Raw genomic sequence first — 27395 nt, 5'->3', positions numbered from 1 at the left:
ATGGCATTCTACAGACCATGACATCCTACCATATAATAGTCAGGTGGAACCAGGCTCATGCGCCTGCACCCGATTTCACGAAGAGCTGCGACGCGTCGCAACTCAAGTTACGACGTGTAACACGTCGCAACTCGCGACGCGTCGTATCTTCCATTTCACTAAAGTTGCGATGTGTTGAACGCGTCGTAAGTTCCTTGACAAGGGCCTAAAACACGTCGCAAGTTACGACGTGTCTAGTGGTCATCGCAAAATAAGAAGAGTCATTTCTAAGCCAGTTTTATGCCACAAACATTACATTAACGAGATTATAATACCGAGGCAATGTGTGTAAAGTTGTAAATAGAAAATTCATTGAATAATTATGAATTAGACCGGAATATTAGAGTTGAAATTTCAAAGTAGCTATACAGTCCAATGAGAGCTTGTTTTCCTTCAAAATTGCATCACACGGCCGTCATTTTGTTTTACGTTTTAACAAATTTCGAGCTGAGATCCGACGACTCTTTGTTGAGTATCAGACGACTATTTACTGTACGCTGACTAAAGACATAAAACAGTCCCCGAGTTGTGCTATAAATACACCTACGACGCGTCGCACTTACGACGTGTTTAGTGAAATGGATCGCAGGACGCGTCGCAGCTGCGACGCATTGTAGAGATACGACGCGTCGCAGCGCTGCGATGCATCGTAAGTTACAAAGAGTTTGATGAAATCGGGTGCTGGTCAAATAGAGCACATTTTGGTAACACTTTAGATCACAGCATTGAGTGCGTGTGTACCACCTGCACGTGATGAGCATGGTTTATATCCCAGTAACTGCAGGTCAATGATTTAGTTTCTACCAAAGAAAAACTTGGTATAATCTCATTGCTTTGCTAACCATGGCATTCTGTGCTTACAGCACTAGTCTAGAAATTCTGCGTTTACCCTGCAATTAGAACACAATCCTAAATTCCAAATGCATGCGCCTAAGCGGAAAGTCTGCGCTAATCTGCTGACAACCCACAGCCAGCTAGTGCGGAATTTTCTGCCAAAACTGCTAGAATATTAGCAATCTAGTCAGGGAAAGCCCATCAGTTTTGATTGAGTCTATATGTATCTTTCAATTCCTGCTGTAAATCAGAACTTGTACAATTGAAAATACAGCTATCTCAGTCTCAAATCTTTTTGATAATACTCACTACCTTCAATTTAAATAAAAATGTAATAAAAAACGATACTGGGGCTTAAACTTAAGATCAAAATTGACCAGACTAGGGGTACTTCATCAAAATTTGGACTCCTATGAAATCTGGTCCCTACTTACTTATATATACTCTAACCCTCACACGACCTGGGCCCAATTTCTTGGCCCTGCTTACTGTTAGCGACAAATCCCTGCTTACTATAGCAGAAAATTCCATGCTTACAGCAAGCATATTTCACAGGTAAGCGAGGAATTTTGGCTTCTGGGCATGCGTACATCCCGTAACTAAGGATTCTGTGCTTACAGGGTTAGCGCAGAATTTTTCTGCTTGCACAGTTAGCACAGAATGATGATCGTTAGCGCGGAATTCTGTAGTTTGCAGAGCCATGAAATTGGGCCCTGTTACTATCTTGTAATTATCTTCACTCAGGCATGAGCAGAACAGCCAAGGAATCTGTATTACATAAGAGTCCAAATTTCACACTACACTGCTAAGTGTCCGCCTACCAGTTTTGTTGCGACTCAAGTCCAGCCACACGCCGGTCCACGAATAGATATTATCGATATTCTTCTGGATGAACGTGTTCTCGGCCCTGCTATGGATGGCCAGGAGTTGTGCGCCTCCGTAGTCCATGGAGCATTTGACGTAGGCCTCGTACCAGGTGACGTAACTACCGCCTGACGCAAACATGTAGCAGTTGTCGCCGTACGGGACCCATTTGTCCGGACAGCTGCCTGGCAGGGCGGGGGGCCAAGTGGGGGGTACGACTGGGGTAAAAAAAAATGGGATAATAAAAAAAATGGTTCCCAAAGAAACTAGAGGTTTGTCCAATCAGTGACGGGACATGAGCACACTTCTCTGGAATTACTAAGGAATGGATCTGTGTAGAAGTTTACAAGGTGAGACCACAAATTGGCTACAAGGCACAACTGTGATAGAAGAAAAAGTTAGCATCGGTCAAACTGAAACAAAGTATTGTCTAACAGTGCAATTGTCTATGGACTTATTGTAAGCAGTGCATCTCCAAAAATTTGAAAAGGGCAACAACAAAAAATATTGCGATTTTACAGAGCTCCAGCATTGCAGATGTAGATAAGAATTCTACTCCATGTCAATTTTGTTTTGTAGTTGCAATTAAAGAAATGGACAACTTTTTCTGACTGGCATTTGAGAGTCATGCCGAACCAATTTATTTCTAAGAATTGAATTAAGGACATGGAAAGTTCATTGTTTTAAACAGTTAGGAGTGACTACATTGAAAGATGAACCGCTGCAGTCGTTTTGAATGATCCCAGAGTCTAGTCAATGGAGAAGTCATACAAAAAGTTTGCCTGTCTGAAAATAAAATCTATTTAAGTTGATCTGAGTCGCCTCTTGTTTTGCACAACTCTGAAACAGATGTAACGTTCACTGCTTGACAAAACGGAAGAAAACCAGTGAAACTTACAAGGTTGATCGTTGATTCGACAGAAGAATGGGTACCCCTCGTCACAAGGGACGTTGACCCAATAAGCCTGCTTGGTCAGAACCGCGCAGTTGCCTGGACCGTTGGGTTGGTATGGGCCCCAGTTGATGTAGGAATCTGGCCGCTGGTCCGCCCAGACAAATGTGCCAGTGCTCTGGAATTAAAAAAAATAGAGTTTAAAAAAAATGGAGCTAATACTTAGGGTATTGAGTGGTGTTGTAGTCCATCACAAGTCCATCACAAGTCGTATATCCCCTCAATTTTGACTACGGGAATGGGCCATTGGTTCCGCCCCCTCCCCCTCATTTCTTTGTGAAATTGTGGTGAGAAACAAAAAGATATTTTTTTAACTTTGCAACTGCCAAAATGTATTCATAAGTATCGTTGGAAAATGGAGGGAAAAGGTACAAAACGTTAAAAGCGTCGTATTTTATGTAAGGTTAAGGCACATAAGTGCACATCAGATGTCCATCTGTATCACGAAAAGGGCCTCCAAGTGCAATGTGGTGTCTAGGCCGCGATTTTTTTTCCCAAACGACATCTGTTTCCCATCTTCTGATTGGTCCATTACATGCATATCTAATGCCTTGTTCTCAACAAGACAAACCCAAGATAGGCTTAACGTCTTGTGGGAAGTGTTCCTTCCTCACTTTTATTTAAAAGGTAAAATGAGAAGAAGTGACAAACGCTCTTTGAGATTTGAACTCGGATCACCTGATTAGAAGTCAGGACTACTTCCAACCAGTCCACAAATGAACTGCCAATCGTCAGTGATTTAAACACCATTATTCCTCGTTATATAACTTATTCTATAAAGCCCTGGACATCATGAATATGCATAACACGGAGAAAGCGCCCTCTATTGATATTGTCTGATCTTGTTTGGGAAAAAAAAAAATTTGCGTCCAGGCCCTGTCCCCGCTTTTCAAATTTCCACAGCCAGGCAATTTTTAACTTTTGGTCATCCCCCCATCTGCTAATATGGATTTAAGCCACTGGGAACAATGTCAGCCCTCCCCCCGCTCCAAAACACCCCCGCCCCCCTCCCTTGCAACCCCCGGCTTACATTGGACGCTGCGAAGCCAATCCAGGCAGCATCCAAGCCCCTTGCATACAGCATCGTGATCAGATAAGCCTCATCAAAACCATCAACGACAGTTGCTAGGTATGCTCCATCATTGGCGCAGGACTTCAGGGCGTCCTGGAAGGGCACATACGTGGTGTTGACCTTGAAGCAATCGTCATAGTACGGTTCGTAGTCGTCTAGTTTACAGTCGCCGACCGGTGGCGCTACGGTGGGCAGATTCGCATCTGTGTGTAGAAATATTTATAATGCAGTTACGGATGTGCGATTTTCCTGTAAAGGTCTTGTGATCCAACAAAAGTACCTTGGTGATAACTATGAAAAAAGGTATGCTGAAAACTGAGCTGCAAGTCACTAACTTGTTATCTACGCTCCGACTCACTTAATATTGGGCTTTTGCCCCTTTGCTGGCGACTTTTTATTTGATGGAATTAATATGTTTCATTTAATATCTCACTGGTGCAATAGTCTGACTTACATTTATAAAGATAAAGATGGATCGATGCTAAATGTCTTCAAGTTCGATTATCCAGGCTCCTGGGATGCCTGGCAGCATTCTACTTACCGAGTGGTTGATAACAGAGGTAGCCATGTGTGTCAGCGCAAGGCTGATCATCCCAACGCCCTGGATAGTCCGGGTCATTCACCATCACCACACACTGGGTTTGATCCTGAAGGAGGAACATCAAGCAACAAGGTTGATTGCGGACTTTTGGTTAACTGGTGACTGATTTCTAACATAACTTTGGCCTTCCCCCCCCCCCAAAAAAAAGAAACCACATAAGGAAACTGACTAGGTACTACCCCTCCCTCTCAACATTTTCCGCGATACCCTTGCAAAAAAATTTATCCCGACCCGAGCTTTCCAGACTTTTTAGCCTCGAGTCTTGCGCATCTTTTGATACCAAAAGCATAAAATCTGACCACTGGTTACCGCGCAGCGAATTTTTTTTCGGCGCACAGTGAAAACAGAATTTCCCCATGTAGTGTACACAAAGCAAAATTACCATTGGTGCATATGAATAATAAATTAACCAATAATTCGAAAATACTTTTAACTATAGTCCTGAAATTTCTTGGGTATGTTCATATTAAGTTGGTCTATGCCCGCACCAAGTTTCATAAACGGACATTTATCACGGCAGTGATTGGTCAGAATACCACTGGGCGGGGCTTAAAGATAGGGTAGATCATTTTGTCATATGTGCATTTTTGTTTTTTGTTTGAAGCAACAGAAGCGCTCAAAACGACGGGTCCTTAACAACTAACCTGATGAAGTTTTAGCTCTGTGAATGCTGTCTATTCCGAGACAACAATATTCTAGGATCTCGATCTGCGCCCGAAATCAGCATCGCCACGTCACGCACTGATCAGACGACTAAAAGCAACAGCGCGCGTGTGCGCGTCGTGTCAACGCTTGCGCAAACCCATTCACGGACTCGCCCAATTACAAACCAACTGCTAACGGAAATTTCCAAAACTGCATCACTTGACGCGTCTTTGGAAACGGCTTTTTTGTTCATTGTTTTCTTCAAAATGACAGCTTGCCAGAAAGAATAATTTAGCACTGAGTTTATTGCCAAACTACTATCTTTAAATCAAGTAAGCTTTTCAACAATAATTTTGTAAGCAAATGATCTACTCTACCTTTAATGGATTGGTTTATTGTCCAGCAGCTAATTACATGACAGATGAGACTGTCTTGACTTACAAAGTAATAACTGGGCTGGTTCAAGGCCCAGTGTTCATAGTCCACGTTGCTCTGATCGGCCCAGTGATAACCCCACCATCCACTAGTACCACCACGCAGTGATATCCACATGTTACCCGTGTGCGACTTGATCATGGATGCTAGCAGAGCTGTAAAGAACAAAGAAATTACAATAATTATAACAATATTGACTGCTTGGAGTGGTATAGTAACACTAGACCTATCCACATGTGACCAGTGTGCGACTTGATCATGGATGCTAGCAGAGCTGTAAAGAACAAAGAAATGACAATATAAAAATATTGACTGCTTTGAGTGGTATAGTAACACTAGACCTATCCACATGTTACCAGTGTGCGACTTGATCATGGATGCTAGCAGGGCTGTAGAGAAAACAGCAATGACAATATCGAAATATTGACTGCTTTGCATGGTATATAGTAACACTAGACCATTCCACATGTTCTCACCGTGAAAGTTCTTAAAAAGGGTCTTCAAAAGATCTTGTAAGGTTTTGGCCCTATACAATTTATATTTTACTTATCAACATTTACTCAAACATCAACATTAATTCTATCTGAGCAGTCTTCGGTGCGCTTTGTAACCTTTGGAAAAGTTACCTTATACATGTTATAGTTATTATTATATTATAATTATTATTCATCAAATTATGAACTCTCTGCGCTAGTTATTGGAATTATTTTGTCTCTGCAAATGTACACAATTGTCCCTCGGAGCTGCGAGACCAAAAAAATTACGCAGTTGAACCACATGGAGAATTTTATCACCACACGTGTTTCTAGGTCAATAACCCCCTCATGCACAAGATATAGGCAGGCCACATGGCCTTTACGTGGGCCAGGATTGTTTACGACCTGTCTGAGCTCTGGGCGGCACAAGGGGTTGACACAGAGAGATCGGTGGCACAAAGGGGTTGGCACACTAAGATATCCAGTTACTGCACAAAGGCATTAGGCGCCTCTTTGGGCTGCTGTCTTTCAACACTCCTTACTCTGCAGTGGTTAGGGTCTGGCCAATGGGAGTCTACAAGCTTGTGGTGTATACCAGGGGTGAGGATTACATGGAATCTTGGCCTTATTGGCCCATTGAAAAAAGTTATGACCATATTTGGTAACATGTGGAGAATTTTATCACCGCGTGGCAACTGCGACATACAAGGTTTTGACGACAAAAGGTCTCAATGACAAAACTGTGTGTGAAAACTGACAATGCCTTACACTGGACTCCTTGGTCATGAATGGACGCCAGATCCCCGTTGGTTTGTTTCTGACATTCAGTCCTCGCATCTTCCCAGGATTTGAAGTCTGCTGTGTCACCCTTGATCAGGTAGCAACCCGTCTCTATCTTGTTCCAGCCAGCGGGGCAGTTTCCAACTTGCGGTGGAGGTGGGGGAAAAGTGATCGGTGCCGTGTTGTCGGACTTCCTCTTGCAAGCGAAACCTTCCTGGGCACCGCAGTTATTGTCCTCCCAAGTACCATCTGAAAGAAAACATGGACTTCATTTATCCAAATTAAAACAGATTAAAGGGAAGATACAACATTTGCAAACATCAAAAAAACGAAATGATCAAATTATCATGAAATACCTTACTGAATTGTTAGGGATTGACAGTCTAAAGCATCCTGTAAAATTATGGCTCCGGGTGTGCTGACATTTTCAAGAAAAACTGTATTTTTTCCAACGCTGGTCGGCCGACCAGCGTTGGAGAAAACTGGCTTTTTTCAAAACTGCGTCTAATTTTTCATATTTAGTTATTCCGCATTTTCTTTTGCAATTGATGACACACCTGTGAAGGGGTACAAGCCCGCTAGAGTGATTCTTTGACCTTACAACTCCCCAGAGTCTTTACATTTTTCTGTTTTATCTTAAGTGGGGTCAGGGAAGCAGATAACAAGAACATGATTGGTTTTCTTAATTTTTCCGGCATATACAAGCCCAAAACGTGAAACAAGTCAGTTTCACAATTTTTGCTATAACATAATAATAATCCTCCAAATCCATTCATTTCTGAAAATTGCAGCAAAAGCAAATGTTGTACATTCCCTTTAAGACAGCAATCTCAGCCAAATGGTGCAAATTTCCCTTCAACTGCCAACATTCTTGCAATTACATTTAATTCAGGTTAATATTGGGCTTTTTGGCTTTAAACGACATAATTTCACAAGCACTACATACTCAGCGCTGTCTGAGTGTGTGCGGATAAAAAAAAAAATTCCACTAGCCTACTCGATACAGGACTTGAACCCAAGACCTCCTGCAGACATCGGCAAAGCGCAGTGGTCATGAGGCACATGGAAGTAGGAGGTCGTGGGTTTGATTCCCTCTTGAGCGAGCTTTCTGACAGCAAACACCAAATATCAGATATCTTCTGCTACCCTTTTTACACTCATCCCAAAGGCTTATATAGCTGAATGTACGCTAAATTTAAACACAGTACGAAATACGTGATCATACAAGTAATACGAATCTTCATACATCAAAACACATGCTATATGCAAAACCACCATTTATGCTAAATTTCAAATTATAAAAAAAAGGCTTCCCATGTAAAAACCATATCTCAAGACAGTGTTCAACTGTAACAAATATAACAACTGTACTCGATAAAAGATATTATTGAGGGCCAGTTTGATTTTCTTAGTTTCTTCTATCTCCTTACCCCATTCCATATTTGCACACTTCTGTGAGCCAAATTGGTCATCCGGTTCACCGACCCCCCATCCTGACGTGTAGTCCAAGGGATCCGAACCGTCAGTCCAACTGAAATCAAAATATAAAAAAGACAGATGTGAAATTTACTGCACCATTTGACCCATTCCTATTGGTCGAGAGGCCGTCGCATGGGTAGTCTTGTACCGACTTTCAAACATCAGTCAGAGATGTTGAAAAATTGGTCGCAAGACGCTGCAAGTTGCGCCAACATGCGTGCAAGTACGTGCCACGCGTGCCTACTACGTCACGTGCACAAAATGTGTGTAAGAGGCATAAGCGCGCGATTCGGCCCGAGAACCAACACGCGCGCGTACTCCATTCGTTTGCACTACACTTTCTGGTTCTAAATGACGTCACACTTCGGTACGCCATAACTAGATGCTCGAAAAACCACTGAGATGAATAGATTTTGGGCAAATCAAGCGTGCAAGACTTAAAGCTACAGTCCATCATTTGCAACTATCCAAAAAGTAACTGTACTGACGTAATTATTGTTAAAAAACATACTTGGTTGAAAGATAGTAAGGGGACTAAACTCCCTGTGAAATTATTCCCTGTGAAATTATTCTCTCTCTAGCACCGTTGGAAATTTCCGTTAGTAGTTCACTTTTTTATTTGGCAAAGCGCGCGCAAGCGTTGGCACGACGCACTTGCGCGCACAGCTGCTATAATTCGTCAGATCGGTGCGCGACATCGCGTAACTACAATCGGCTCAGTGAGAACGTGTCTCTGGCGCTGAATTCAGGCCCAATTCAAAACATGATTCAGCAACTTTTGATTTGAAATCGAGATCCTAGAATGCTGTTTATCTCAAAATATACAGCTGAAGCTGAGCTGAAACTTCATTAGGTTAGTTAGGCCAAAAAAAAAAAGTCTCCAGTTTCTGGTATAGAGCTTGCCCAAAAAGTGGTGCGGCGACGCGGCTTTTTTTTTTTTTTTACCTGACTTTTTTGCTTCAAATGTCGGCTGATGACTGCAAATGGTGCCCGACTAAACTTAGTGCAAAATGTACGGGAGTCCAGTGAGTCCACATAAAGCTTATTCTCGATCATACCCCCATCTAAAAACACGTTAAAACTGTGCTGCAGCAGAATTCCAGTCAAACCAGTGAGTTTGGCGGTTTTGAGACATCATCTTTTATTGAAAAAAAAACTTTTTCATTTTGCCGACGCGCAGGGCTACAGCGACGCGCGCGCATACCAGAAACCGGAGACTTTTGTTTTTTGGCCTTAGTTGTTCAGCACCCTTCTTTAGCTTTTTTAACACTTTTGTTGCTTCAAACGAATAAAATGCACAAATTACAAAGTTCAGTACCCTTCTTTAGATTTTAACACTTTTGTTGCTTCAAACGAACAAAATGCACAAATTACAAATGATGGACTTTACCTTTAAATATAGCAGTGGCACGAACTTGGACAAAACATCAGTGAATGTTGCAAATTTTTTTACTGTTCTTTTTTTTTTTTGACAATTGACAAAAGAGAGTTATTTATGAATGGGAGTAGTTGTGTGGTAGAGTATTTCTAGAAGTCTAGTCGTAAACTTCTCTCCCACATTATCATACCCTTTAGTTACTCATATCTTCAAATATCTCAACAAATACATACCGGTACTTATCAGTGCCACTTCCATCAAACATCTTGCTGTAGCCAATCCAAGCAGTCTGATAGCTGTATGGGAACTGAAATCGAAGGGAATTATAATTATAATCTGGTATTCTGAACAGATGACGGATAAACACGCAACGACGAGGCCGGAAATAGCTGTCAGCAACCCACTTGCATATATCAGGGTGTGCTACCCGATGACGACGGGTAGATGATGGTTTTCGAGAATTGTGAAAACAATCCCACGCCTGGGTCTGGAAACGTCAAAATAATCCCGGCGTGAACTGGTTAAGTAATTTCTGGTTCTCCATCAATGTCCCAAACAGCTTGACTATTTCTCCCCTAAGTTCGGTAGATTTAACAATATTTCCAAAAGGGAAATGGAAAAAAGGGGGGGGGGGAGGGGGGCAAGCTAGGGGAGGGGAAGAGCGGAATGGGGAAAAAACTTACCAAATCTAAAATGAACTGATTCTCCACTGCACTGTGTATGGATGCCAGGTAGCCGCCATTTTGATTGCACCATTCCTCCGCATCATGCCAGCTGACGTATGTATTGCTGACGTAATAGCAGTATGAATCCAACTCCTTCCAATCAGTAGTACCGGTTGAACAGTTCTTCACTGCAGGATTGAATTACAACTAAAGATTGTTCTTGAAGTAATTAACCCATTTATTAATCTGTAACATTAATTAATCATTAATCTGTGCCAAGTTGTCCTTTCGGTCAAAATCAATCAAGTGACTGTTTTCAACAGTGAAGATCTCCCAGCCTATACGTAAAGCAGGATTGACTGGCTGTGACCGATTGTAACTTGATAGAGCTATGCTTTGACTATAGGTGATTGATAAGGCAGCTGTGCCTATCACTTGGCTGCTTTTGTCTGTTGACTGAATTTGACTGGTCACTGTGCTTGCTTGAAATATGATCTGACTGTTGGTGACTAGCCTGTGTACAAAGGCATATGGCAGGGGAAGAGGATTGCTTTTTTGACTGTCTGTGACTGGTCAGATAGCAGGAGGGTTAGCAACTATATTAAATTTGTATTATTAACATTCCCTGAAGAATCCATGAAAGCAACCAGTTCTAGGGCAGTCTGGGGCGGTATGGGCTTCGTGCTCAAGTATATCCTGAATGATAAGGGCGAGTTGGGGGAGGGCACTTGAAGATACATTCAAATGCATCGCTGACAACATCTGGCATTCATCAAACATGCCATGGCTTAATTAGCTTTGTGCAGATAAGTCGTGCATACTCTGCGCGAAACCAGTCCACACGTGTGATTAAAAAGCGCCCTCTCTTGTTGGCGCGTGGAGTCCATAGGCAGTAACAGGCAGGTCACAAAATAAACGAATGAGGAGTTATGAAAACAAAGCAAAAAGTGTTCTTACCAGGTGGTGTTGGAGTCGTCATCATTGGAGCTACAAAGAAACCAGAGATGAAACATTAAAATATTTAGCAAGAAAAATAATGGCGCTTACTTAATAATAATAATAATGTGTTGCTGATATAGTGCCTTATACCAAAGGTGTCAAAGCACTTTACAATTATTACCCCTGTTCATCAGGGCCCAATTTCACGGCGCTGCTAAGCACACGATTTTCTGCTAACAGAGCCTCCGTCTATTTCATGGAGATCGTAAGCATAAGCACAGCAAAAGGCACGCTTACTTCAGAGGAAAAATTTGCTTAACTTAGTGACGTAACATTAGAAATCTCCATGCACGCGCGACCGTTAACACACACACACGCCGTGAAATAGTGCTTAAGGTTAGCAAATTTTTCTGCTATGCTTAACACAACTTTTCTGCTAACTGTTAAGCAGCGCCGTGAAATTGGGCCCAGGCCATGAGACCACTTCTGCAGCAGCTCAATATCAGCGCATATGGCCCGTAACTTCCCAGGTACCCATTTACTCCTGGGTGGGGAGAGGCAATGAGTGACAAACTGCCTTGCCCAAGGGCACACGCACCACAACCCCAGGCTGGACTCGAACCCACAACCTGCAGCTTTACCTGCAGACCACGAATCCAATGCCCTTGACCACGAGGCCACAGCACTCTGTTAAAATACTTTTTCTCCTTCCCAATTTCTGTTATTAATCATCACAAATTATTTCTAAAGATTATTTTAAGAGCTGATTGAGTCAAGTATGCATGTTCAACATGAGAAAAATCTACAAAGGGAGGATTTTTATTGATCAAAAATTCTTGCCTTCACAAATCCAGCGTGTGGTCTATTATATCGAAAGTCAGGCAATATGGGATTTATGAGTTTTAGCGGTGCAAAGTTGATTCTTTCTGCAAGTCTAGTCGAAAACCAACACGACTTGTTTGTGGTTTTCGTAAAATGCTGGCATCGTTTTCACAAAATATTTATTTCAGCAGCGTCAACATTTTTTTTTAATGTAAAGTCCCATGAAATATGCTATACCACAAATTAATATGCAACATTTACTGGGACATTTCAATAAACCTTTGATTACAATAGGAATAAAGACAAGAGGGCATGAATCCAACACTCACTCTTTGCTTTCTCGCAGACGTAGTGGCTTTTGCTTTTGCAGTTGATGTGGTACCACTTGGCGTTGGAGTCAAACTTCATCTCGGCACAGTCTTTACCGGTGTTACTGTCCGGGTCATTGCCCCAGTTGACGTAGGTCAAAGGGGAGCCATCTACCCACTCCCAACCACCTGTTTGATTGGAAGAACAGGTGTCACTTTATAGGGTGTGGGTAACGAGTCACCGATGTTTTGATAATAACAATGCGAAAAAGTTATGATATGAATTATCAGCATTGCAATACTTGGCGCTGAATAAACGTTAACAAAAGATGGCACCAGAAATCCAAATTTGTGGCAAAACATAATTAAAAAAGCCAATTAAAAATTTACCTTTGATAATGACAGTCGAGAATAAGTATATACAGCAGTAAAATTTTTCAAATTGTTTCAAACATCGGAAAAAAATCCTGCACATTATACAGACGACAAACAATTAATCATTTAATATACGATTGTACAAAGAAATGGACAAGGCCTGACTCAACTGCAATACGGACTATAGATGTACATATTATGTAAACCACAAAAGGAGTCTAGTTCACTTTTGATTTTTTGGAAAACAAAGAGTTAAAAGTGAACCATTTTAGCTTCCCTTTTGGGGTTTACATAATAATTTCACCCATGAACGGTACAGGGATTCAGGTTGTTCCACCTTTATGGCCTGGGTTTGATTCCTGCTCTGGTCCACATGTGGATTGGGTTTTTCAGTCCCTACCTGATTCCGTGGGTTTTACCCAGAATATTCTTCTTGGGTTTTCTCCCACCTCTAAAGCTGTAATTTCTTCTCATTGTCTCCTCTCTACAGGTTTTTTTCAGGCTTGCAAGCTACAGTGCCTAAGGCACTTTTGATGAATCCCTGGTTTCATTACCAGAAAGAAATACAATGTATAAAAATAAATATTGCAGTGGAGTCCATCGCAAGTCCTCACTAGTCCTCATATGTCATCACAAGTCCATCACAAGTCCTCACTAGTCCATCACAAGTCCTCACAAGTCATGACAAGTCCTCACAAGTCATGACAAGTCCTTACAAGTCCATCACAAGTCCTCACAAGTCCTTACAAGTCCTCACAAGTCCATCACAAGTCCTCACATGTCCTCACAAGTCCATCACAAGTCCTCACAAGTCCTCACAAGTCCCAACTAGTCCATCATAAGTCCTCTAGTCTCAAGTCAAGTCACAACCATTCAAATGAACTGTGACGAAGGGATTCCTTTGCTACTGTTCATCCTCTTTACCTGCGACTGGACTTCTGAATCAAATTGGGATTAAATTGTGATGGACAACACTACAAACCTATCCACGCTGGAATTATATCTCACCAATGGCGGTCCTGTCGATTCCAATAAACACCTCATCGACCCCAAACTCCTTCTGGGCTAGACTCTTGACATAGCTGTTCTCCAGTTTGCTCCCGATAGTCACGACGTGGGCCCCACCGTAATTCTTGTCGCAGTCATAGATGGCGTCGCCGAAGGTTCCCTTGGCGAAGATGCCGGAGCCGACGATGTAGCAGCTGGAACCGAAGGCGCCCCAGCCGTTGTCACAGTATCCGACCACGGTGGGCTCAGGGGGTGGGGGTGTGGCTGTAAACAAAGGAATCAAAACAAATCCCATAAGAATTGATGTTCTATATTCAAAGTTTGCATTTGCGCCATTGTGAAAGTAATTCTCCTTTGTGAATTTGTGTGGTTCTCTGAAGAACTGAACTGATCAGGAGAGAGGTTGGGTGTGCATGGTGAGGCGGTGAAGCTTTGATCAGTTCCCAGTATCCACACACAGCGGGCGCAACACACTTTTTCAACGTGTCACTATCGTGAAGTGTTGACGTCAAGTACGTTTGCATGTCCCACAAACATGTATTGGTGTATAAAGTTGTATAACAAGAGTCAAGCCTCAGAAACAAGACTGTGCTGGCTGGGTGCTATATGAAGACGTTGAGAAACTGTGTCAGGTGTAGACGACATGTGCATCTAAGTCTCCTGTTAGGGCTACTTCCTAAGGCTGTGACAAATACAACATGGGTACATGCTAACAATATAGACATAGCCATAGCTCCGGACACTTCTTAACGATACGGCCATACGGGTCTTATTCACGAGTCGGCCATATTGAATTGAAAGTTAGGTAACATCTTAAGTTTTGGAACTTGCGAAGAGAAATGGAAGCAAGTTGATGTATAATAAATTCCAATCTGCTTCAATGAATAATTTACCATTTGTAATTAAACATTCCATAATGTTTAAAGCCACATTAAAAAAAAATGACAGTAAAATAAGGCTGCATTGTACCTGCATAAAAAGTCTGGCGCCATCCCATTCAACAGTTAACAATTAATGATATACATTCAGGGAACTCAACAAAAATGGCTAATTCGTGAATAACGCCCACAGTATGGACCTTTCTTTGCCAACCCCCCGGGGTTGGCACGTTTTGCCAACCACGGATTTGCAAAATATGGAAGGTCAACATTGCAAAAATGAAAAAAATAGTTATCATTGGATTTTTGAGAATACAAAAATTAACCAACAACACTACCAAATAACCAACGACGCTACCAAATACTCAATCTTTCTTACAAAGTGAAGGTGTTAATATCAGTCATGCAAATAGCAATTTAGAAAAAAAACGAGGAAACTCCAAAACAAACTAGAGTTTGTACAATGTTTTTCAATTTGTAATGGCATTCATGAGAAGTACAAAAACGAGGAAATCAGTGGATCCGAGGAAAAGTTGCATGCCTGTAATATGCAATTTTTTGAGCAAAATTTCTGGCCAACCACGGCTTCAATGTATGCCCTGTTGGCTGCCCATGAAAAAAAGGTGCTCAACGTTTACAAACGAAAGAAAGGTTTATAGCATGACATATGACTATCTAACCTGGATTGTACTTGCAGGCCGTGTAGTACTTATTGAAGAAACCCTCCCCGTTCACGTTTCCCCATTCGCCAGCCTCATACAGCCAACCGTCCTCCTTCATGATTACGTACGGGAGGCCTTTAGGATCAGTCCATCCCCAGTTGTCATAGTGAAGCGGCCAGCCGTCTATCCACGCAAACACTCCAGTGGCCTGCGTGCAAGGAAAAAAACAATCTAGACGTCATTTTGTGACGTCGCATTTCGAGTGGAGTACAGCCCAAGCCAAACTCTGTCTACTGTATCCATTTTTTTCTTTAAGGTCAAGTAAAAAAAAAAACACATTTAGCATCCTGCCTTTTTGAAAAAAAGAGGAGGCCTTTTTTTCCCCCCCTCCAAAATGGCAGCCCGACCGGGCTATTTTTCAAGATGGCGGCCAGTTTGTTTTTTTACATGGCCGCCACTTGGACTCGGGAAATGACATAACAGCTTTATAAGGGCTAGATGCAACAGACAAAAGACTCAAATGATGTCACTGTTCAAAATGTATAATTTTTTCGTTTTGGTTTTTTTTTTGGTTTTGGGGTTTTTTTTTTAAAGGAGGCGGCTTCCAAAAAGGAAGCGGGCAGGGACGCTAAACATGGGTTTTTTTTTTATTTGGCCTAACCCGAATATTGTGTTTTGAGTGGGTGGGAAGGTGGAACCTGAACCAAATGGGGGTGGGTGGAGGGGAACAATAGTTGTTTTTTGTTTTTGTTTTTCAAACAACATGGGTGAGCAACTTAACATTGCATTTTGAAATTATGCATCACGAAATGTAACATTTAATACTGGGTTTGAGTTCGGTCTTGTACAAGTTTGGGCAAAAACACGAGTGTAAATGTTTTGTGTACATGTTTTTCGCTTGTAACATTAGACAAATTCACAGCTTGAAACTTACCGGATCGTCGTAAAGTCCAATCCACATGCTGCCAGGTTTCCCCTTGTCGTCCATCATTGACTGTAGCTTGGCCTGCTCATAGCCGTTCATGATGGATGCTAGATTGGCTCCGTCTGCCTCACACTTTGCCTTGGCGTCGTTAAAATTCCTCGTCGAATCAGTATAGACCTTAAAGCACACGTCGCCGTATTGTGTGTAGCCACTTCCGCTTAAATCAGTGCAATCAGTTGAAATTGGGTTGTCGGGATACTGGTCATCTGTAGGTTAAAAGTTGATAGAGCTTTAGTTACAAGTTTTGCTAAATTCGTGCAACAACACATACTGGCAGCTCTGCATTTTTCCATTGTCTATTATATAACTGACCTACAGATCCTTGTCATTTGATTCATTTTTACTCCCATTCACGCCGGGGCTAAAAAAGTCCCATTTGCCCATGGGGAATGGGAAATACTATTCAACAGTTAGGATCGTTTTTATTCCATGACACGGTATTTGTGTTGAAATGTGTGCTGGTGTGCGCGTTCAGCGTTGCGCTTAACGCGTGCTGTTCCAAAGAGCCACCACTATCCGCTCCGTTCACAAGTACCCCCTCACCGGCAAAGAAAGTACAGTTGGAGGTGACCGACAGACACCATCTTGCCTGACTGCAATTCGTTTGTCGCGAAGTGCAGCCACTGTGTGTAAATAGAACAAATCCCCTGGTGTACGTGCGTCACACACAAGGAATGGTGCGCGTCAACCAGCGAAATGTCCTGCCCATGGGACGTCGTTGCTAGGTAAAAGGGCGCCCTCTTTCGTCGGCACACGGAGCCCATAAAGTCGGGTTCAAACCTTTTCGTGAAGGGGTGGTTTGGAAGAGAGAAATACATTTTCCACCAATTTAGTATTGAAATAAAAGTTCAACAGAACATATCATATGACAAGGATCAATATGCCAGTTATACCAAACAAATATTGAGTGGCTTTGAATATGGGAGGAATATTATCGCTCTGTAAAATCTGGACTCAGCTTCGCCTCGTGAAATGGAAAAGTCCAGACTTTACCTTGCAATAATATTCCTCCCATTTCACTCAGAGCTACTCAATATTTGTATACACTCCAGATTCCTTTAAGCTTCCAGAAGGAATCTTAAAGGAATCTGGAGTGTATACAAACTTATGAGGAACTATTTGTTTGTAATTGGAAAACAAAATTAAATACAAATGGACGACATGATTAAAGGTATAGTCCATCATTTGTAATTTGTACATGTCGTTCGTTTAAAGCAACAAAAGTGCTCAAAATCTGTAGAAGGGAACTGAACAACTAACCTGATGAAGTTTCAGCTCAGCTTTAGCTGTATATTCCGAGAAAAACAGCATTCTAGGATCTCGATTTCAAATCAAAAGTTGCTGAATCATGTTTTGAATTGGGCCTGAATTCAGCGTTCCAGACATGTTCTCACTGAGCCGATTGCAGCTATGCGGCACTTATCCGACGAATCACACGCGCGTGTGCATCGTGCCAATGCTTGCGCATGCTTTGCGTCTTAAGAAGCACCGTTGGAATGGCCTTCTTTTGTTGATTTCTTCAAAATGACAGCTTGCCAGAAAGAATAATTTCACAGGGAGTTTAGTCCCCTTACTATCTTTCAACCAAGTATGTTTTTCGACAATAATTACACCAGTTACTTTTTAGATAGCTGCAAATGATGGACTATAGCTTTAACAAGTCTGACCTGGTTTCATCATGCATAGGTAGGCATGCAGAGCGTCACAGTCCTCATCCAACCATCTGCCCGGCTCGTCGTCTTCATACATCATCCGGATACAATCGGAAGCATTCCCAAGCTGTAAATAAATTTGAACAAAACAAAAAAAAAACACAATTAAGGAGGATTTATCATTATTTTGGGTTGAACACATAGCATTGACTGTTAAGCAGGTTTCGAACCTATGTCCTCCAGAATGCTATTCATGGGCTTCAAGTGCAACTTAGGCTGCCTCAAATTTACACGGCTATGGCTTGTAAAATTGTGTGCATCTATGGATGCCCTTGAAGCCATTTCCCAAAGACATATCATCGACTCCATGGGCTGCGTGCGCATTAGTTCACTAACCCCTGTCCGAGAGGAATACATAAACGACACTGACCAGCTATTCGGAGCGTACTGCGCGCGTATTTCGAAGACTGCACACCCTATATATGTGCTCGCGCACGTCACGTCTCCTGCACGTCACGTCACGCACAAACATTTTTTTTTCAAAACTGCGCGATGCCTGTAAAATATGGATTCTGGATGCCTTGATTTTTTGCCCAAAAACCTGTATCTTGTGTCGGAAAGGGACGACGGATGTAAGTACATGTAATGTAAATCCTTGCTAAATAAGGCAACATCGAAATCTCATGTTTAAAAGAACTGATTCTACAAACACAAAAATGTCAACATATAAACACTGCATCGCGGGTAAAGTACTTCGACTGCAGTCCTAATTTTAATGTCCCAAATAGTGGCACATTTAAATTACACAATTCCAATGACGCAAATTCCATCTTATGAGTAATTGAATTGCGGTACCTGCTGCTACATGTACATCAGATTCAAACCAGCCAACCGATCCCGCAAGCTAGAAAGCAGGAGGTCGTGGGTTCAAGTCCCACACGAGTGATTTTTTTTCTAACTTTCACTCGGAAGGTAACACACCGAGTATACAATATTTACACGTCGGTGAAGGGCAAAACCCGATATTGGTCCAGGGGTTAAGCTCGCACAAGGCAAAGTGGGAACCAACATGGCGCAGCAAGATCGTACCCATGGAAACAAGGTTGGTGATTGGTCAAAACATCATGGGGGTGGGGCTTACAGGATCGATCTGTTTCTAGTGAATTAACCTGAATAAAGTCCGTTTGATCCTTCTGGTTTGCCGCCCAGTTGACAAAGTCCACTGAGCTGCTGTCTGTCCAAACAAACTTGTTGCCGCTAGCCAGAGCAGACATCCCTATCCACACGTCGTCGGTAGACTCGATCATATCGGCAGTCAAATAAGCTGGAGAAGAACAAATACATCAATCGGGATATGAATAGTGAACATTATCTTCAAGTAAACTTGTATCCTCGATCCTGATTGGTCGATCCATGGCAACAACAGTGTAATATGAGGCTGTATTTCACGGTCCATATCGCACCCTGCGTATTGCGCTATTCCAAGATGCGAGTGACATTCCAGCTGAATGCGCTAAACCGCTAAAAGGTTCGTGGAAAGCGATGGTCCAACTTTACTGCGTGTCAAGCTTGCTTGAAGATAAATTCGTTATCACGCCTTCAGCCTCGTGGTATGTGGGACACAGACGCACTACATTATTCTGTGTTCCACTTGCGCTCGTGAAATATATTGTAAAAATACAATCGCATGAGGGAAATGGAACCTGATCTGTGATAAAGTTTGGTTAATTTTACGACATGAAGTTGTTATGAAAAGAGCAAGACATGTTCAAGAGATCAGTCGCTTTTACAATTAACATGACGTATCCGCATTTTTCATTTATTGCATTGCTGGGATGACTTTAAAAAACAATGTTGCCAACATTTGCCAATTGATTCCCATTGGAAATGCACAAACAGAGTGCAAAATGTGGAACACAGCAATAGCTTATCTTTCGACTATTTCTTTGGACTATTTCGACTAGACGCCCCTGACTGTTTCAAACTTTTAGCTTTTCACATAGACCAATCCAAGTGGCCTATGTGTTGTGATTTCTGGGTTAACTTTCCTCCACTACTGGAATGCTTCAAGGCTTCCTTTAGTGTTTCACATAACGCACTCCCCTTTCGTGAGGTTTCCAAAGCTATGTGTGATGGGCGCTAAGGCATGGGAGCGTCCCACTAAATTTTGTGACCTACTGTGGCAAAATGAGGAATGTCTCCCAAAACCATGTTTTGAGTAATCAATGCCTTAAGTTGGGTACACTTAAAAAAATATGCCACAATCATTATAGTTTTTTTTTTCTTATTTTTGAGTAGCCAAGGTATCATTTTTGTTGAGCAAAAAATATTTCCAAAAGTTGGAAACTGAAGAACGTTTTCCACTTCTCTCAAAATGGGGTTGGCGAAATTCGGCGGGACGTTATTGAAGTTCACGTAGCATATATTTGGAATAAATTAAGCTACAGAAATAAATTTGGTATCATTGGAAAGCCAGTGATTTGCGCTTTAACATGATGTACGTAACTTGCAAAGTCAAAGGTGGGGGTTATTCCTCATTATGGTGTGGCAGATCATTCATGGCTAGTTTAATTTCAAAATTGGATTGACGTATACAGAATTTCTAACTTCAGGATAATGTGATTTGATGTGACTCGGGAACAGCGGTCTGAAATGGTTTTGAGCTGCTTACTCTGGACCTCGATGCTGTGTATGGAGGCAAGGTTTGCCCCCGTCGTCTTCATACACTCCGTCTTGGCATCTTGCCAGTTCTTCCTGGGGTCTGATTGGCCGCCCACACCCATCATCTTGTAGCATCGGTTGTTGTACTTGAGCCAACCCAATGGGCAACCTCCCGTGGGTGCAGGGGTGGGCTGGTGGGTGGGCGCGGTGCCGTCCACGTTCTTCTTGCAGACGAAGCGGGCATCCAGGCCACAGTTGGCATCCAGCCATTGGCCGGTCAGGAACGGAACTTTGGACAAGGAAACAGGGGAAAAACATGAGTCTCTTACTGAAATGCATGGTTTTTTTTAAATTATCTATTGGCTGCTTTCACTGACAGTTTCATGGATACTGCAATCTTTGAGCAAGATCAGGCGCAAAGTATCGTCAACCATAGTTTGACTAACTTTGCTGGAAAGAAGGATGGTTGGACTCCACTAGTCGACTATTTTTAACCGGACCACGGGGCAACGTTCCATCACTGGTGACCAATAGCCACGTGTATCATAAAGCACAGCAGGAAACCAGGGCCAAGAAGTGTCTTGATTACGGTTTGATTGATCATTTGACAAGAGGCATTCACACATTGCTATTAGTGCACGGGTGTAAGTATATGTCACAAATCAACAACTAGTCGACTGATGGTCCTCGCCCTAGAGGTGGGCGTGTGGCTATCCAAGGGAGTACTTCAATGAAAATAAGTCCATGGGCCAAGTTCGCGCAAGAACTATTGTTAATCATAGTTCGACTAAGTTAGCCGGAACTCTGTCTAGTCGAGAATGGTTGACTACGCTAGTCAACTATTTGGAACCAGCCTACTGGGCCTGGTCGCATCGCTGGTTATCAATAGCCTCATTTCGTTACTTAAGTGCAGAGCTGACCATTGACAAGAGATTTTAAGGCTTGACCCTAGATAGGTTCTTTATAATATTAACGTAACGCTTGCCGTGAATTTTGGGCATGTAATCTCTCCTTTCATTTCAAATAAATGTAGCAAGTTGAACTACCTGCTGGTGAGCCTCGGAGATATATCTTCCGGTTCATTCAACAGGTCAAAGAACGTAAACAATCCAAACATACTCTGACAGCAAAATGTTGACAGTGGTTCGACTAGAGTCGTTTGCACTTTAATGTTCCAGCCCACGCACACTGTTTGACACCAGCCAACCAGTGATTGACTAGTGGTTGTTGCGCAAACTTGCCCCATGATGCTCAGGATACACTGTAGTGATTTTTTGACAAGGCAATTAAGGATCCAAGGGGCAAATGACGATCTGATGTACCATAATGTACTCAGATCCCACCAAGTGAGTCTTAAAGATGACTGTCAGTGCATTCCAACAAAATGGATTTTTTTTTTTTATCTGATGAATTTTCAAGGTGTCCTAGATTACTGACGCTGAAAGGGACAGGAAACCAGTCTGCCTGCAAGAACTGAATTATTAACAAGTTGCAAAAATACAGAAATTAATAAAGTAGAGTATTCCCCACCTGGTCGTGGGCAAATCTTTTTGTTCAATGTCTCATCAAAAAGTGAATAATTTTGTAACGATTTTTCGGGTTTAAACTTAAATTTAGCATGGACAGTACATCTTTTAAGAACTTTTTCATTCAGTTACTGGTAATCATGTGAAGTGGAACAGGCAAACATTTTCTGTTTACTTTGGAATAAACTCAGTTTGACAATTCTGTGGACAGATTTCATTGTGTAGGTTTTGTTAGAAATTCAATTACTCAAAAGTAACCCAGGCCACTTGTGAGTCTTTTTTGTAGGGTCCGGTGATCTCACATATGGATACAGTAAAAAAAAAAGTCTTTATTTTTTAACGAAAACAGAAACCGAAGTGAAAGGTCCTTTTACTCAATTGATTTGCCCTCATTTGGACGCAGAGTTCCTCTCCGTTCTTGGTGTCTGGCTGAAACACCTGCCAGTTCTTCATGTCCAAGAGGGTTCCATCGGACCACCTGAAATCAAACAAAACAAACACAAACTAAATCACTCACAACAAAAACAAACAGAATTTGAATTAAACACAACCGCCGTTTTACAGTTTTGTCCACAGATCACGAAAAGGTAAGTGTTCTTTCAGCAAAATGAAAACAAATCACATAGGGATGTGTGTGAATTTTTGTCGTTTTGCTGAAAAGACGCACACCTTTTTTTGAGATTCGTGGACATAACTTTAAAACTGTGGTTGCGTTTAAAATTCCGTAACTTGAAAAAGTGATTTGACTGATTCTTGTACTAAAAGAAAGCTTATTAATTGGGCTTTCATATCCTAGATTTTGAACGTGCTACATGCAGAACTAAAACAATAGTCCCAATATTTGGGTTTCATTTTCACTCACCCTGTATATTTAGGGTCAATCTACTTCGCAAGCAGTTTGCAACAGTTTTATTCATTTTCAGGAAAATGTTCCAAGTTTTTTTCAATTTAATTTTTTTACTGTTATTAACACCACGCTGTTACACTTTGCTGAAATTTTGCTCCACGTTTTGGGTGTTTGCTTACTCATGATTGCCAGGATGTGTGATGTTTGCTCGAAGCCCACACCAGTAATTACCGACAAATGCGTCCATCTGTAGCGAAAAAAAGCATAGTGTGGCAAATTATTATTATGTTAATTATTTATTCAAAATACATGTCAGTATCTTACAATTCTCTCGGTGGAATGCAACAGGAAAACAAAAATAAACTGCAATATCTTCAAAAATGAAATAGATTTTTTTTTTCTGGGGATGGTGATTTGAAAAAGGAAGCTGTATGGGCTCCGTGCACAAGTTCCCCCCTGACTGTAAAGCCAGCCTCAGGTCGACCCGCGATTTGCTTGCGCCAAGTCAGAACCGTCGGCATCAATCACAAAAATTATGCTCAGGTCACAATGTTCAGGTGTGATGGCCGCGGAACACGTCCCAGAAGTTGAAATATTTCTACTCTTGCGAGTGGTGATTTGTTTGAGCGCCAACTGATGCCGATCGTCTTAATATCGTCGCAGTTACACTCGGGTTGCACAAAATCGGCAACTGAGTTTTTCCCGACGGTCGTAGCTTAGAGGCAGCTTAATCCTGAAAAGGATCAAGTTGCTGACTTGAGTTGCATTAAAAGATTTCCAGTGAACAGCCATTCTGAGTCAACTGAACAGCATTTGGACATGCTGTACTATACATGTCTGGTCTTATTTGTTCAAGAAGGTCATCTTGGGATTCGGGGGGGGGGGGGGAAATGATAAACGTACCCGATTCTTGATAAAATCTCGTTCTGTTTTGTCATGGATGGAGACCAAATGAGCATTCTGTTTATGGCAGAACTCCTCCGCCTCGTACCAATCTTTCAAGCCGTCCCCTTTAGTGCTGAAGTAGTAACAGTTGGGGTACAGGTGCTTCCATCCAACAAAGCCTACGCAGTCGTCACCTGCAAGAAAAAAAAATTGAAGTTGTTTTAAAGTCCTCACAAGTCCTGGCAAGTCCTTGCAAGTCCTCACAAGTCTTCGCAAGTCCTCACAAGTCCTTACAAGTCCTCACAAGTCCTCGCTAGTCCTTACAAGTCCTCACAAGTCCTCGCTAGTCCTTGCAGCTTCTCACAAGTCCCCACAAGTCCCCACAAGTCCTCACAAGTCCTTACAAGTCCTCACAAGTCTTCGCTAGTCCTTGCAGCTTCTCACAAGTCCTTGCAGCTTCTCACAAGTCCTCACAAGTTCCCACAAGTCCCCACAAGTCCTCACAAGTCCTAACAAGTCCTCACAAGTCCTCGCAAGTCCTTGCAAGTTTTCACAAGTCCCCACAAACCTCACAAGTCCTCACAAGTCCCAACAAGTCCTCGAAAGTCCTCGCAAGTCCATCACAAGTCCTCACAAGTCATCACAAGTCCTCACAAGTTGATCACAAGTCGATCAATCTTAAGTCACAAACTACTCCAATGAACTGTGACAATGGCATTCCCTTGGTTGCCTGGCTTTACTTGACAACAAAATCAGAATAACTTGAATATGAAAAGAAGTAACGACTGTATCACCTGCACAGGCAGAGAAGCTTTTGAGTTAATACAAATTTGGGATGCAACTGCAAACCAAATGCTCACCTGTAGCAATCGTTGGTGGTGGTGTTGTGATTACCGTCTTCCCTGCAAAAAGAGAATAAAACAAACAAAAAAAGTATTCTTAAATACGTCTTTGATTCAATTAAAACAGCTTTGCATGTAGTGATCTGATTAAATAATTATAAAATATAATTATTCGAATGCACCTAGTCGGTTTCCCATTGTGGTTTACTTGAAAAATTGGAAGTCAAAAAAGTTGTTCTTCTCATGGCAATCCCCGTTTGTTGTTTGCTACGTTTACAGCGTTGCTGATGTTGCTTGATAGCATTGTGACTTTAGGCGTGATCCCTGGCTAAATGGCATATTCGGGTTTATAGCTGCTGACCAGCGCTCCTAGCAGCTACCAAAGTAGTTTACAAGACATGGGAAACCTGACATACATCCCCCCCCCCAAAAAAATTATGAATAAAAATTAAAAGTAATAATTATTAAGATGACACCTTTCAAACTGAAATCATTTGGGTATTGTAGAGGGCTGTGGTACAATGGTATGATGGAGCCCAACCCTGACTTTGAGGAACATGGGGAGCATGGTGCTTGTGTTCTTGGGCAATACACTTTACTACAATAGTCTCACTCCACCCAGGGGTATAAACGGGTACCTGTGAAGGTAGAGACCACAATGCACTGATCTCATGGCCTAATGAACAGGGGTAATAAATGTGAAGCCTTTGGTATAAAGTGCTATTTAAGTAATAATTATTATCATTATTATTGGTACGTTCAAAATTGTTCACAGCCGAGTTTCAAAATCACACCTTTGGGTATGGCGCAGATATAGTTGCGTCGATCCCAGCAGCTTTGGTCGTTCCATCGTCCCCCCTTGAAGTCTGTCTCCACGCACTCTTCCCAGCCACCATAATCGTTGGGCTCCCCAGCAGCCCAGTTGGTGTACTCCACTGGGGTATCGTCACTCCATGCATAGCCTAAAGATGGACAGGAGGACACACAGACAAAGACAAGGACTTCAAATATGTGACCTGTTTCCAACAAATGCTGTTTTTTAGGTTTAAGGGGTTTTCAAATTCCTGAGGTTTTCAGCCTCATAATGATATGGTAGAACGCGTAACAACGAATACCACAGGGTCCCAAAAATGTTAATAAAAAAGAGAAAGCCATGTGGTGTTACCGCAAACCTTCACTAGTTAATGTTTACTTTGCCGTGATAAATTTGAGGTCTTGCAGCCAGGAAGGCACAACTCATCTTTTTGAACTACCCACACAACACTCGTTTGCTTTGACACCCTCAAGAATGTACGATGCATCCCACAGAGTGAACAAAAAAGACACTATGCCACAAAAGATGCATCGTGAGCTAACATAAATAGGCCCTACCTCCTTCAAAACGCTGGTCGTTCAGTCCAATCCAAAAACGTCTGTTAGTTGTCGGTGAACTAAATAAATGAAACATAGAAATCACAGTATCAATATTAATAAGTTTGAATAAAGAAATTGAGCAGAGCTGGGTTTGAACTTGGGACCTCTGGATTACTGCTCTGGTGCTCTACCAACTGAGCTATCCAGTCCTGCGTCGGCGGTGTTCCAAATAAGTCAAAACTTCTGTTCAAGTGCGCTCGGCTCTTTTTTTACCCATCACTCTCAATTTGTACATAATTCTGGTCGACAGTAAGACATGCCTGTACAAAAGTCCAAAGATTTAACTTTTTAAAAGTAAAAATGGCTCTGCAAGAGGCCTTTTTGGATTTATCCCACTTCAAGTCCAAACACAAAATGTAAATGCAAACATAAAGAAGTGTTTCTACAGCATAACATAAAATTTGGGGGAAAAACTTGTTGTGGGGAGTGTAGCCTAGTGGTTAGGGTTTGTGACTCATGATCAGAGGGTCAGGGATTCGAATCCAGCTGCTGGCCAAATGTTGTGTCCTTGGGCAAGCCACTTCACCCCAACTTGCCTCTCTCCACCCAGGAGTACAAATAGGTACCGGCATTTGCTGGGGAGTAACCTGCGATGGACTAGCATCCAATCCTGAAGGAGTAGAAATATTCTCAGTCGTTTCATGCTACTGAAACCGGAGGTAAATGCTGGCCTGATGGGCCACATTGGCTCGTGACAGACTTTATTTTATATCATACCTCTAAAAGCCCCCAACAAATAGTTGGTCCCCATCAAGTTTAAACTGTAGTTAACAGCAAAGACTTATTCAAATGCACTAAACTTCCTCTCCGCCTCCCAAAAACAAAAAAATGAAGCCCTTATAAACACTCCCACAACTGACAACATCTTAACCAGAGAGTGGTATGGTACCCTGACTTACAACTTGCTTATCAAGTACTTCTCCTCATCAGGGTGATGGAAGCTGGCCAGAGTGGCTCCCATGTTCTCACATTCTCTGTTAGCTGTGTCCCAGTTGACTGCAGCAGAGTCACTGTCCAGCTCAAAAATCTACATCGTGAGATTAAAAAAAGATCGGATACCTGAATTCTTGGGGGGGGGGGATTTTGCAAGGAAAGTGAAGAATACCTACAAACTAGTACAAGGCACTGGGAGCATTAGTTTCAGTACAGATCCAAACTCAGATCCTTCGAACCAGAGTACCATGCCTTAACAATAGACTTTATTCCCGAGTCGGCCATATTAAATTGAAGGTGAGGTAAACTCTTCATTTTTGGAACGTGCGAGTAGAAATGAAAGCAACGAAATGTTTTAAGCCACATTTAAACCTAAAAAATTTGAAAGTTAGTCTGGGAATGCACTCATATCATAAAATAGTCTGGCACCATCCCAAAC

General features: G+C 42.1%; 1 protein-coding gene across 1 annotated transcript in view; it reads right to left on the bottom strand.

Annotated features, from left to right (window-relative positions):
• Positions 1-27395, bottom strand: part of LOC119729869 — a 78693-nt gene that overhangs the window by 19335 nt on the left and 31963 nt on the right. Inside the window, exons 27-50 of the mRNA XM_038202660.1 lie at positions 26923-27050; positions 25982-26040; positions 25405-25572; positions 24629-24670; positions 23787-23962; positions 23063-23130; positions 22411-22514; positions 20521-20799; positions 19019-19173; positions 17865-17976; positions 16147-16403; positions 15231-15420; positions 13673-13936; positions 12311-12478; positions 11178-11207; positions 10239-10408; positions 9789-9862; positions 8129-8229; positions 6687-6947; positions 5449-5597; positions 4303-4408; positions 3720-3964; positions 2636-2807; positions 1695-1955 (exon numbers count right to left, since the gene is read on the bottom strand). Coding sequence (XP_038058588.1) covers positions 1695-1955; positions 2636-2807; positions 3720-3964; positions 4303-4408; positions 5449-5597; positions 6687-6947; positions 8129-8229; positions 9789-9862; positions 10239-10408; positions 11178-11207; positions 12311-12478; positions 13673-13936; positions 15231-15420; positions 16147-16403; positions 17865-17976; positions 19019-19173; positions 20521-20799; positions 22411-22514; positions 23063-23130; positions 23787-23962; positions 24629-24670; positions 25405-25572; positions 25982-26040; positions 26923-27050 — 3739 coding nt within the window. The remainder of the gene's footprint in view (positions 1-1694; positions 1956-2635; positions 2808-3719; positions 3965-4302; positions 4409-5448; positions 5598-6686; positions 6948-8128; positions 8230-9788; positions 9863-10238; positions 10409-11177; positions 11208-12310; positions 12479-13672; positions 13937-15230; positions 15421-16146; positions 16404-17864; positions 17977-19018; positions 19174-20520; positions 20800-22410; positions 22515-23062; positions 23131-23786; positions 23963-24628; positions 24671-25404; positions 25573-25981; positions 26041-26922; positions 27051-27395) is intronic.

The sequence above is a fragment of the Patiria miniata genome, unplaced genomic scaffold (assembly GCF_015706575.1).
Source record: "Patiria miniata isolate m_02_andy unplaced genomic scaffold, ASM1570657v1 HiC_scaffold_21, whole genome shotgun sequence".
In the NCBI taxonomy this organism is placed as follows: domain Eukaryota; kingdom Metazoa; phylum Echinodermata; class Asteroidea; order Valvatida; family Asterinidae; genus Patiria; species Patiria miniata.
The sequence above is the reverse complement of the archived record's forward strand: the minus strand, read 5'-3'. Positions and strand labels throughout refer to the sequence as shown.